The following is an 11,877-nucleotide window of genomic DNA, read 5'->3' as shown; positions in this document are numbered from 1 at the left end:
AATTGAAGTTTAAGAGCAAGTTGGGAACATATGGGTTAGACTTATGAGCAGGAAAACAGACCCTTTTTCCAAGCTACAAGTTGTAGGAAATTTTGTTCCAAGTGTTCTTTCACTCATTTCCCCAAACCAGGGGGCTTGTTCTCTACTGTGGACTGGTGGGTGGGGGAGAAGAAAAAAAAAAGTACCATCTTCCAAACTAACTTTAGCATCCATGTTTTCCTTGGAAAACCCTAGTCCAACTTTTGATCAGCCCTAAACATGCTTGGCACAGGAGAGCCAGTCACCTCCTAAGTGCAATTACCAAAAAGAGATGTATCAAAATTTAACCTAAACGTTTGCTTACTTTCTAGATTTTACTTAGCCTTTAACAACCACCTCTTCCTACACACCAGAACCCAATTTTATGCTTTTATTCCAATGTACATATTGTCTGAGCTCAGTGGGGTTACTGCAATATTCTTCAAGCCCCTCCAAACAGTGAAGTGTCTTCTCTGCAGCAACATGTTTGTTCCTCAGCTTTGTTGTGTGTTTCTTGGGATAGATACTCAAGTGTTGAATTTTCAAAGTCCATTATGTATTCACACAGGAGCTACAAGACAGTCTGGATAAGGTTTTGATAAAAGCTGGATCTGACCTGATTGATAGCCCGCACTCACACACACTTCTAGTCTGCTTGACAGGTAAGTCTAAAAATATGGCTGACTTCCATGAGGGGCAAGAATAGGTCATTATTTGTCAATACAGTGATCTATACATTTATGCAAATATGTTAAACTTGGACCTGAGTATAAACAAAAAATACTTAAACACCTATTAATAAAGTCCAGCAACTGGCTAGTAGATGAATCTTGCTTGCAAAGTTCTAGCCCAGGAATTAAGTTTTACCACTTATCAAACACCTGAAAAGAGAGCTTGGTAAGTTTCACAGCTGTCAAAAGACCAGCTTTCAAAACATTTGAAGTATAAAAGACCACTTCATTAAGCATGTTGATCTAGTTCCTACTGTTTATGAATCAATAAAATATTTGGATGTGACTGTCTTGAAGTAAAAATATTGAGATGCTGAAACAATGCTTATACCAAAACGGTTATTAATGCAGTGTAAACAATGCACCTGATCTGAACAATTCTGGATCTTTCAAATTCAGTTTATAAAATCTTTATTGTACATTTAAACCGTGGGGGGGGGAAAAAAAGAACAAAGCATTTCAGTTTATATAGTTTATTTGACAAGCTTCTGATAGACCATCATCATCATCTTCTCCTCTTGTTACCTTTGCAGGATAATTTAGTCTCTGTAAAAAGGAGGGTGGAAAAAAGTCAGCCCTGTAATATCTTTGCAATGGAATGTAGTCAGCTTATTTTACATTGCAGGATAAGGGCCTTTAGAAAAGTAACAATTAGTCCTGTGCAGAAAAAGGCCACAGCAAGATCAGGGCTTCAGACACTCTATTCTTTAAAAATGCTATGAACAATTATTAAACCATAAGATGAGAAGCAACTGCATTGTCAGCCAGCTAAGTAAGATTATCAGAATATTCAAGCCGTATAAAGACCAAGGATAGCAGATGTCTTGTTTTAGTTAAATTCTGCTTTGTTTTAAATACATACTGCTCAGGCTGCTTTTAAAAAAGTTGCTCCAGTAGCTATAGCAGAGGGTTGGGTTTGCTTTGCACCAGCTACCACAACAAAGCACATTCATTTAAGTAGCCTTGGTACTGAAATGAGAACAAACAGCAGGACTTAAAGTATGTTTGATGGCCTTTTAGTTAAGTCTCATCAGTCCACTTGAGAGACTTCTTGCTGGTATTAAGATAGAAATTGACTGCTTTATAATCGTAACTTCTATCAGTGAAACAAACATACTGCTTTGTAATTTGAGATACATTCTGATAAATCTTTGTGTCATTTAAGCAGTAGTAAAAACACTCATCCCATTATATTAGTTATTAATGAAATGTAAAGGACAATTTTTGAGAAGTCACAATTTTTCTATTATGAGAGATTAAAAGAAATCTACATTTTCAGTGTTACTCTAAGCATTAGAGTCTTTGTTTACGGTAAGTTACATGATTTCCTTGTTATCTGGGTCTTCCACACAGTGGAGGTGTGGGTGAGGCCACAGGGAACACGTCCACAAAAACTGGCAGTTGATACCGTATGCAAAAACAGAGCGTTCCCTTAAAATTAAAAAAACCTGTGTTAAAACTTACTTGTCCTGACTTTGAACATAAGGCCACAGCACGATAAAATGTTAATTTCATTAAGATTAATTCTTAGAGAAAAACCAAATCACCAGCATAGCAGAATGCCAAACATTTAAGAAGTTATACCTGTTATTTCCATTTGCCAGCTCACTGAAACAAGAAAACAGAAAGTCAGTAAATGCTTAACAAAAAACACCACCCACAAATTACAGTCATTATTACACATAGTCATGTTACCCTAGAAAATCCAACCTGTTTGGTGTGAGTGTGTCCTAAAGAGTGCTAATGGCACTGTTGGGTTTCATGCTTACTTTCAGTAACTTTCCTAAAATGTTCACCCTGTTCGTAAGATATAGGAGCAGGGGGAAGGAGGAACCTTGCTTTAACTAACAGCATTGCAGGCTCCACTGCGGTCTGGAAAGTCAAAAGTGTGTTCTGACTCACACATGCCTGCACCTTCAAGATATTCTGCAAATGGAAATGAGGCAATTCAGTGTATGAACCAGAGAAGAATTCAACTCTCCTCCATAGCCATGACGAGCCCATATAGCTAATCAAAGCCAAACTTGTCAAAGATACAATCAGATATAACTCTGAATACAAACAATTGAAGGGGAAAGGAGGTGACTAAAGTATCCATTTTTACATGCTTTATTTCTTAAGTGCATCTGCACTTAAGAGCAAACATCAGGGTTTACATACCTGGTAGGATTATGTATAGCAAAATAAGGTTAACGGCAGGCTTAAAACCATGATCCTGCAAGCCCTCCACATTCAGAGCTACTGCGGTCAACTAGAGTGCCACATATAAAGGACTTACAAGACTTGTGTATTGCCACGGCCCAAATAACGTTTAACATTTATTTATTCCAATAGCAAACAACATGCTAGGTGCTGTCCATATATAAAAGCAGCTCCTATCATGGACAGCTAATAAGAATACAAGTAACAGAAATAAAAGGTGGAGGGTGTAAGAAAAAGGAATATCATAGAAAACACTTTAAAAATTGTAACAGAAGAAATGGATCTTGGAGGGTTTTGCAGAAGGATAATGGCTGCAAAAGAGTGGGACAAATTTCTTGGAGGGGGAAAGGAGAGTCACAGCTGAATGCCAACTCCTTAAAAAATAGTCAAAGGTGTGATGAGGCAGGGTGATAAGGCTTCTTACAAGAGTCTTCTGCACTTTATTAGTTACAAACATCAGGGGACCAATTTTCACAATTATACAACTGAGTATTTCCACACAGATGGCTAGTTAGGCCATTCATGTGCTTGAATGCGAGTGCTAATTTACATACGTTATGAAAATCAAGCTAATATCTTTAAACATAATGAAAGCTGTCAATGTAAAAAAAAGCACTCAAATCAGATACAAGAGAGTGGTTAATGCAGTTTAACTATAAGGGTACCTTTTTGGTACCCAGAGAGGGGGTAGATTTATGTGCCGTAAGGAGCAGTAAAAATAGTCATGTGACAATGCAAGGAAAGGCACATTGCTATTAAGATTTTAGATGTTCAGAGGTTATGTGTGCAACTGTCAAGACATGAAAAGTGAGGAGTTAAATGACCATCAAGGGAAAGCAGGCTACGTTGTCAGTTACTTAGCTTTCTGCCTTAGTCACGTAGGAACAAGAGTAAGGCCATGTCTACATTAGCACTTATGTCAGCAAAACTTTTTTCACACCCTCGAGCGACATAAGTTTTAGCCGCATAATTGCTTGTGTGCACAGTGCTATGTTGGCAGGAGATGCTTTCCCACCAACATAGCTACCGCCACTTGTTTAGCTGATTTTATGAAGTCAACAGGAGAGCTCTCTCCCATCGGCATAACACGGCTACACGAGCGATCTTACAGTAGCACAGCTGTATTGGTACAGCTGTACAAGCTTATAGCAGTAAGTATAGACATGGTCTAAAAGACTTGAAGTGAAGATGGCACAACCTTCCCCTAACTCCAGCCATCAGTGGCCATCCACATACAGATGCACCAGAGCCTACAGGATCAGCTATAAGTTTACAATAATGGACGCAACTTACCCCATTTTCAAGGGGTAAACTCCATATGTGCAAATGGCAGTTTTCCCTCGTGCAGCTACACCAGTGTCCGATCACCAAAGTCTGAAACCTAGACTATTTCCCAGTGTAAACGAAGCCTTACAATGGATGTATAAAGGTATAGCCCAAAAAAAAAACAGACGCCCCAATTTAAACAACCAAAAGTGAGAGAAAGTGGTATGGTATGAACCCTACGTTCACAACAAGAAGGGCTAATGAAAGTAATTCAATGTGTATATGATTTACATTTTCAGATATACTTCACACACTTCAGGCATGCATTTTCAAAATGGAAATGTAAAGCATATACAAAGGCAAAGAACTGATTTAGCAACAACTCTATTTCCATGCAAGTTAAGACTATTACAAGTGACGAGACTTACTCAGAAATAGAGTTTCCTTTAGTCACAATGCACCTATAGTAATTAATGTGTCAATTACAGTGACTACTCCGCTCTGCTTTTTGTTCCTCCTAAGAACTCTGCAGCCAAATGAAGATGTGGACATCTACTTCTCTACCCAATGCTTCATTGCTTGTTATTCCTTCATCCATAAGCCTCCTCAAAAGAAGTTATACAGAAATATCACCAACACTTCAGTTTTTCTAGGAGTTAATTTAAAAGATTTATGTCTGCCTATTTCAGGGGTGGACAAACTTTTTGGCCTGAGGGCCACATCTGGGTATGGAAATTGTATGGCAGGCCATGAATGCTCATGAAATTGGGAGTTCAGGGTGTGGGAGGGGGCTCCGGACTGGGACAGGGGGGTTTGAAGGCTCCAGCTGAGGGTGTGGGCTCTGGGGTTGGGATGCAGGAGGGTGTTCTGGGCTGAGACTGAAGAGCTCAGAGGGCAGGAGGGGGATCAGGGCTAGGACAGGAGGTCAGGAGTGCAGGCTCCAGGCAGCGCTTACCTCAAGTAACTCCCAGTAGCAGTGGCATGTTCCCCCCTCCCCCAGCTCCTACATGGAGGTGCAGCCAGGCTATTTTGCACACTGCCCCATCCTCAGGCAGGATGGGAGCTGTGGGGGGAGTGCTTGGGGCAGGGGCAGCATGCAGCACCCACTGGCTCCCCCTACGCGTAGGAGCTGGAGGTGGGACATGCCACTCTTCGGGAGCCATGCAGAGCCATGGCATGCGTGGAAGCAGGGCAAGTCTTGGACCCTGCTCCCCAGCAGGAGCTCTAGGGCCGGCTTAAAACGTCTGAAGGGCCAGATGGGGCCCCCATCTATTTAAATTATGTAAACTTTAAGTAATATAGTAGACTTCAAACCGATCCCTTAATTGAGAAGTCATTACATTATTTGGAGTAGAGTGTATGCGTAACCACCGTGGGGCCTTGATCATGGCCTCTAGAGACACCATAGTAATAAAAATTGGCCACGTGTTTTATAAGTTAGAAAGACTAATCCATGTGGACTAGGCTGTTTAATTAGTCAGACCTAGATCCTTTAAGTCAGGGATGCCCAACCTACGGCCCACTAGAACATCCCGTAAGGCCCAGGGCCTGCTTCAACACTATATACTAAAGGCAGATTCATTAGCATTTTGCCATCATGTTTATATATTCTTAATTTAATGATGTGTTCTTTACTTTTTTCCCCTGTTTTCTATCATTCTGACATAGATTTTATGCACTGATCTCTTGGTTTTTAACTAGAAAATACTGTACATAACCTGTTTGGCCCTCACAAGGCGGTGCTTAGGTTTGTGTGGCCCTCCTGTATAGCTTAGTGGTTTGAGCATTGGCCAGCTAAACCCAGGGTTGTGAGTTCAATCCTTGAGGGGGCCATTTAGGGATCTGGGGCAAAAATTGGGGATTGGTCCTGCTTTGAGCAGGAGGTTGGACTAGATGGCCCTCCTGAGGTCCCTTCCAACCCTGATATTCTATGAATAAGGTTGATCATTGCTGTTAAATGATGCCCCCTAGCCAATTTTTAATACTGGTCAACCTCAAATGAGAATAAAATCAGTCAAGAGAACAATTGCTTCATTTCAAGGATTATACACCACATCACAGAACTATTCAGACAGGTAGCACATCTGTCAAAAGAGTAGCATTAAACTATTTTATCCTCTACTTGTGCTACCTAGACTGAGATGCATTATAAGTAGGGCCCTGTGTAAATCATGAGGTTTGGGGGTTTTGAGGAAACTCATGAGGGTAAATGACAAAGTAGAGAATTTCACAGAGCTTGCAGGGAATGAATTTAGACAGCAAATTTGATCAATGAGCATACAATGAATACACTGATTAAGCTTGCAGATTCAAATCATTCCGCCCTTGAAACTAAGTTTGCACACAAAGTGGGTGAGGTAATATCTTATTGGACCAACTTCTGTTGGTTAAAGACATGCTTTCAAACTACAAACCACTAAGAGCTCTTGTTAAATTGCCTTCATCTTTACTATTATGCAGTTAAACATTTGCAGGGCTTCATCTTTATTAACCAGCATATTACAGTGTTTAAACAAAAAGAATGGCTTAAATCCAGAAACGTATGGTGCATTTGTGGTAAGCACAAGTTACATATGCAGCTGTATTTTTTTTTTTTATCAATACACTGGACCCTCGCTAGAACATGGGATTTGGTATCCATGCGCAATACCACGTTAAAATGAATTGTAATTAAATTGGGGATCCATGGCCACGACCGCATTATATGCGAATTTGCGCTCTATAGACACGCGTTCTAGCGAGGGTTCGTTGTATGCAGTTTTAAAAAAAAAAAACTGGGCCAATGCTTTTCTCTTCATGCCTCAATGCATACTGTTGAGGCATTATCCTTCACCCCATTTATTGGTATTCCATAACAATATGCACAAGAGCTTGTCAAGATCCACTGGGTGTATTTGGATGAGCAGTGTCAGAAAACCAGATTTCACTTCTGCACCAGTTTTAAGTTAGCCACCCTCTGTTTCTGTAGTAGTATTTGGACTGTAGCAGAATACCGTCTACTGAAGGGCAGAAATGAATTCAGGTTCAAAGTGAGAGCACAGGCATGCAAAGCAATACACAAGGTGTTTCTATTAAACATGTCTCAAGCATGTAAGTGATGCATAATTCATACAGCCACCACCACATCCATGCTCACTCAGTACCTGCTAGTCACTTCACTTCTGTTGAAGAATTCCAAGAAAGTAAGAAAGGTTAAAGTAAAGAAAGGTTACTAAGATTCAAGAAAGGATATTTGGTTATTTATAACATTTTAGCAACTACAACTATTTACCAGAAAGATCAGCTTTTTCTATTACCCACCACCTTCACTCTACCTCCCAAACAGTGCAAAAATCAGATTTTACTGTTTTTAAGTATGCTTAGTATATTTCGCACCTCTCAAATCCCTTGAGTACCACTGATCTGTCTTTAAGCTTTCATTTCTACACTGTACCTCAGTTTTTCATTCTGCTTGATAACATCCCAAGACGCCCTCCAACCTTCACGTCAGGCTGGCTTGCCATCCCCTCTGAGGGACTGACACAGCTCCCACCAGAAGTTGAGCATCAGTAACTGACTAGGCAGAAGAGAACAGCAGTGCCAGATAAACATCCTACCTCCCCATAGCCTGCAGAGGTGGAGGGCACTGCCTCAAACACATGGCTCCTAACTCTAAAGTTCCTTTGTGGGAGGGAGCATACTACAATACCAGCAGCCCACCAGGCTGGCTGGAGTTCTCTATCATGGTGGGGGGAATCTAATGAACAAAACTCAAGTCTGGGGAGAACTTAAAGTTTTATTGTCCATCATCGGAGTTATCTAGTAATTCAAGTGAGGTATCCATTACATTGATGGGAACAAAATACAGTTTTTACAAGACTTAAAAAAGAAATAGAATATTCTATCACTTAAATCTTCACATTAAGCTACCTACCGAGCAGCAACCAGGAGAGCAAAACTACATTAGAAACTCAGAGTTACAAACATCTCGGGAATGGAGGCTGTTCATTACTCTGAAATGTTCATAACTCTAAACAAAACATTAGGGCTGTTCTTCCAAAAGCTTGTAACTGAACATTGATTTAATACAGTTTTGAAACTTTACTATGCAGAAGAAAAAAACCTGCTTTCCTTTTTTTAAGTACTTCATGTTTAACACAGTATTTGGTGTGGGGGTTTTTTGGTCTCTGTTCCTGCCTGATTTCATACTTCTAGTTCAAAACGATGCGTGTGGTTGACTGGTCAGTTTGTAACACTGAGGTTCTACCGTAAGCTACTGAGTTAAAACTACACAGGAGCTCATAAGTTAATTTTTGTTATCCAGTAGGAAAGGTAAAAAAATTAAAGAAAATTTTATTTTGTTGAGGAAGAAACCTGTCTAGCAAAGAAACTAAAATCCAGCATCTATGCTCTAGCCTGCAGGTTTTCATCATACCTTCTTGCCAGCACCAACATTTGCCTTGGCTGTGCCCCTGACTTTCTTCATTCTGTTCTTACGCTCCTTCCGCTGTTTTCTCGAAGTCTTCTTCTTTTCATACAAGCCATGCTAGTAGTAAGAAAATTATGCCCACAATTATTAAAGTGAACTCAATATCTATAAAGTGTTTCTATATTAAATATTTCAAAACCTTTAATAACTGAAAGTATAATTACTAATGTAAGCCCTAAAAAGTTATTTAAAAGTTCTGTAGGCAACCGCTAATATAAAAGTGAGGCAACTTTATGTGCTGAAAGCGTAGAGAGGAAGTGGAGTATATTTTTAAGAACATATATACTACGCATGCTCATCCCATGATCTTGTGCCCCTTCCATTAACCATTACATTGTACTGCTAAAACCCACAGCTGATCATAAATCATTTCATCCCCCTTCATCTGCATTACAACAAAAAGCTTGTTTCCACGCTGTAAATTCATGAATATAGAGAAGTGATTTCTATTTATAGATCTCATTTTTGTACCAATAGTTTAACTTTGCTGTAATGTTTCAAGTTTTGGACCCTAACTATACGCAAGATGCCTTTTAGAACAAACAGCAACCTTCTTAGCACTGTAAAAACTGCAAGCAAGAAACTTACCCTGGCCAGTCTGTGCTTTGGTTCATTCTTCTTTGCATAGTCCAGGGAATCATAAATCATGCCAAAGCCTGTTGTCTTGCCACCACCAAAATGGGTTCTGAAGCCAAAGACGAAAATTACATCTGGCGTTGTTTTGTACATTTTTGCCAGCTTTTCCCTGATTTCAGTTTTGGGAACCGTGGCCTTTCCAGGATGAAGAACATCAATCACCTACAGACGGAAGTTTTTCCAGTTAAAAATATCCATACTTTATAATAGTATAAAGATATTCCATACATAACGATGATATCTAAACAGCCTTATAACAGCTAATGAGGAAAATATCACTACCCACACTTGGCATCTAAATTAACACACATCACAGCAACAACGGAGGCCAGCAGTTCCTATTTGATGTACATCTCACTATACAGAGACTGAAGCAAAAATTAAAGAGTCAAAGATCAAGTTAAAACTACTGCCATTGAAGAGTTCTCATAAGCTCTGAGCCCCTATTATTCTCCCCATATCACTCACAGTAGCTTTGGCTACATCTTCAGAATAAAGTAAAGCAAAGCAATTAGTGGGCAGTTCAGTATTTTCAAGTTTTAACAATGATCATAGAGAATACTTATGTCCTATTCCCTAACTAGAATCTTCATGCACATCTAATGGTCCAGCAAATCATTACAACAAATTAATTTAAATGGCAACCATAGACAGCCTACCCACTAGGAAGCAGTATCTTGAAAAAAGTCTACCCTATCTAGAAGTCTTTTACCTAGAGTCATTCTAAAGAGTAAAAGTTGCAAGCTTTAAGAATTAAAAATACAGTAACATAAAACACATAACCCAACATAAGCAGATACAGAAAACCAAGGTAGTACCCAATATATCTTACCATCTGCTTACGCTGAAGCAGTCTATTAGTCATAAACTTCCTGGTTCTGATGGTCACCGTGTCATTCTACAAGATAATTCAGAAAACCAATTAATATGCATTTGAGTTCTTCCATGATCTTTCACACCATCTACACAATATTTCAAATAACTCATCAGCTGGTTTGCAAAAACTGATTAAAAACCTGGTTTGAAACTCATGGCAAGAAGCTACTACAATACAACCCCAACCTGTGCTAGGAGAGCTATTCCAAGGATGAAGAAAAAAACTGTCATGATAATAGTTATGGAATTCATGCAGTTTGCAGCCCACAGAACAATGTCCACAAGCTGTCCAACACTGAGCATCCACCAATATGCAATATTACTTGTCAAAAAATGGGAAACTGGACCTGGGTTATGGGGCACTAACTGGGATGCAAGTCATGTTTGTAACATGACCAGTTCAGATTTGACCCACATGTAGATCAAGAATTTTTTGTACCAAAGTTTAAATTAAACCTCGTGTGTAAGGTGAATACAATCCCTAAATATGAAAGGAAAGTGCATCCACCAGTCACACGGCAACACTTTGCATGAAGCCTGTGGACGAACACGCCTCGGCAGCTGAAGCTGGCTACTAACTCGTATGCTAGGTGCAAAGGGAAACCATCACTTGCCTGAGCACACCCGGCCGCTGTAGTTGTGCCCAGTTCCAGCCCCCGGGAAGCGCTGGGTTTGGGGCAGAGCCGCAGCGGAAGGCGAAATGGGACTGAATGCACGTGCAGGGGCGATGCGCAGAGCCCAGGGCGGCTCCAGCCGAGCTGCTAGCGGGCGGCTTGTCACATCCCCCCCCCCCCCGCACACACACGCCGCGCCGGCCAGGCTAGGGAAAGCCAGCAGCCGCGCTAGAAAGAGCCGAGCAGTGCGGGGAGCTAGAGCCCAGCGCTGCCCGGGGAGCTCAGGGAGCCGCATCCCAGAGGCCTGGGGGGGGGGGGGGGGAGGGGGCGCGGTGAAGCAGCCCCACCGCTACCGTGACTCCCGCCCGGGCTCCCCAATGCCCGCGCAGGCGCCCCAGCCAATGGGCCCGGAGAGGCCACAGGGTCCCGCGAGCCCCGCGGCGGCAGGATGGCAGCGGCGCAAGGCGGATAGAAACGGGTCGCTCTGCGGACACTCACCATCTCGGCGGTTAGCTCTCTCCAAGGGAGCGAGGAAAGGAAGAAGGACCCCGCCGCAGCCAATCATATTCCGGCGCCCGGGGGCTTAGTGAGGGGGCGGAGCAGAACGCGAAGGCGCCTCATCAGAGCCTGAGTAAAAGTGCAGGAGAGAGGCGACCAGCCCAGCGCCTGACTGAAAATACACGGTTGGGGCATCCTGCTTGGCCGGACTTTGCCACCTGGGGGCTGGAGGGGGAAGAAACTTAATCATTTATTCATTTTTGTTGGATGCAGTGGTGATTATAAACAGGAAATTCTCGGAGTTTCCACGCGCCCCCCCCGCATTATATTATACATTCCCCATTAAAGTATTAGTTATTTCTTATTTAATTATATTATGGTAGCACCAACAAGCCCCAGTCATGGACCAGGACCCCACTGTGCAGGGCACTGTACAAACACACACCAAAAAGATTGTCAAGTACAGGGAGGTAGGTGATGGAACCTTGCAGTATTGTCTTTTCTCTGAAAGACACGTGATAATACAATCTGAGTTTACATATCCAGCTTCTGCACAACCTGAAAACCT

The 11,877-nt window shown here is 41.5% G+C and overlaps 1 protein-coding gene across 2 annotated transcripts; it reads right to left on the bottom strand.

Moving 5' to 3' along the window:
- Nucleotides 1-1,160: 1,160 nt before the first annotated feature.
- RPS24 (ribosomal protein S24) lies at nt 1,161-11,396 on the bottom strand. Of its 2 annotated transcripts, XM_074958663.1 has the most exons (7): nt 11,310-11,396; nt 10,154-10,219; nt 9,274-9,483; nt 8,632-8,742; nt 7,361-7,378; nt 2,334-2,357; nt 1,183-1,295 (listed from the first exon to the last, which is right to left on the bottom strand). In XM_074958663.1, exons 1-5 carry the CDS (start codon nt 11,310-11,312, stop codon nt 7,373-7,375), a joined length of 396 nt encoding a protein of 131 aa, XP_074814764.1. In that variant the 5' UTR covers nt 11,313-11,396; the 3' UTR covers nt 1,183-1,295; nt 2,334-2,357; nt 7,361-7,372. The 2 variants fall into 2 exon arrangements, with proteins under 2 accessions (XP_074814765.1, XP_074814764.1); XM_074958664.1 differs by lacking the exon at nt 7,361-7,378 and having other exon boundaries at nt 1,161-1,295.
- Nucleotides 11,397-11,877: the final 481 nt, after the last annotated feature.

The sequence above is a fragment of the Natator depressus genome, chromosome 7 (assembly GCF_965152275.1).
Source record: "Natator depressus isolate rNatDep1 chromosome 7, rNatDep2.hap1, whole genome shotgun sequence".
In the NCBI taxonomy this organism is placed as follows: Eukaryota; Metazoa; Chordata; order Testudines; family Cheloniidae; genus Natator; species Natator depressus.
This window is presented reverse-complemented; position numbering and strand designations above follow the sequence as displayed.

Bases quoted from the DNA above. Each gene is read 5' to 3' on its own strand.
- RPS24 (XM_074958663.1), bottom strand. The intron at 9,484-10,153 runs GTAAGATATATT...TTCCGTCTGTAG, and splicing joins TGCTTCAGCGTAAGCAGATG to GTGATTGATGTTCTTCATCC. The intron at 8,743-9,273 runs GTAAGTTTCTTG...TCTTACTACTAG, and splicing joins CAAAGCACAGACTGGCCAGG to CATGGCTTGTATGAAAAGAA.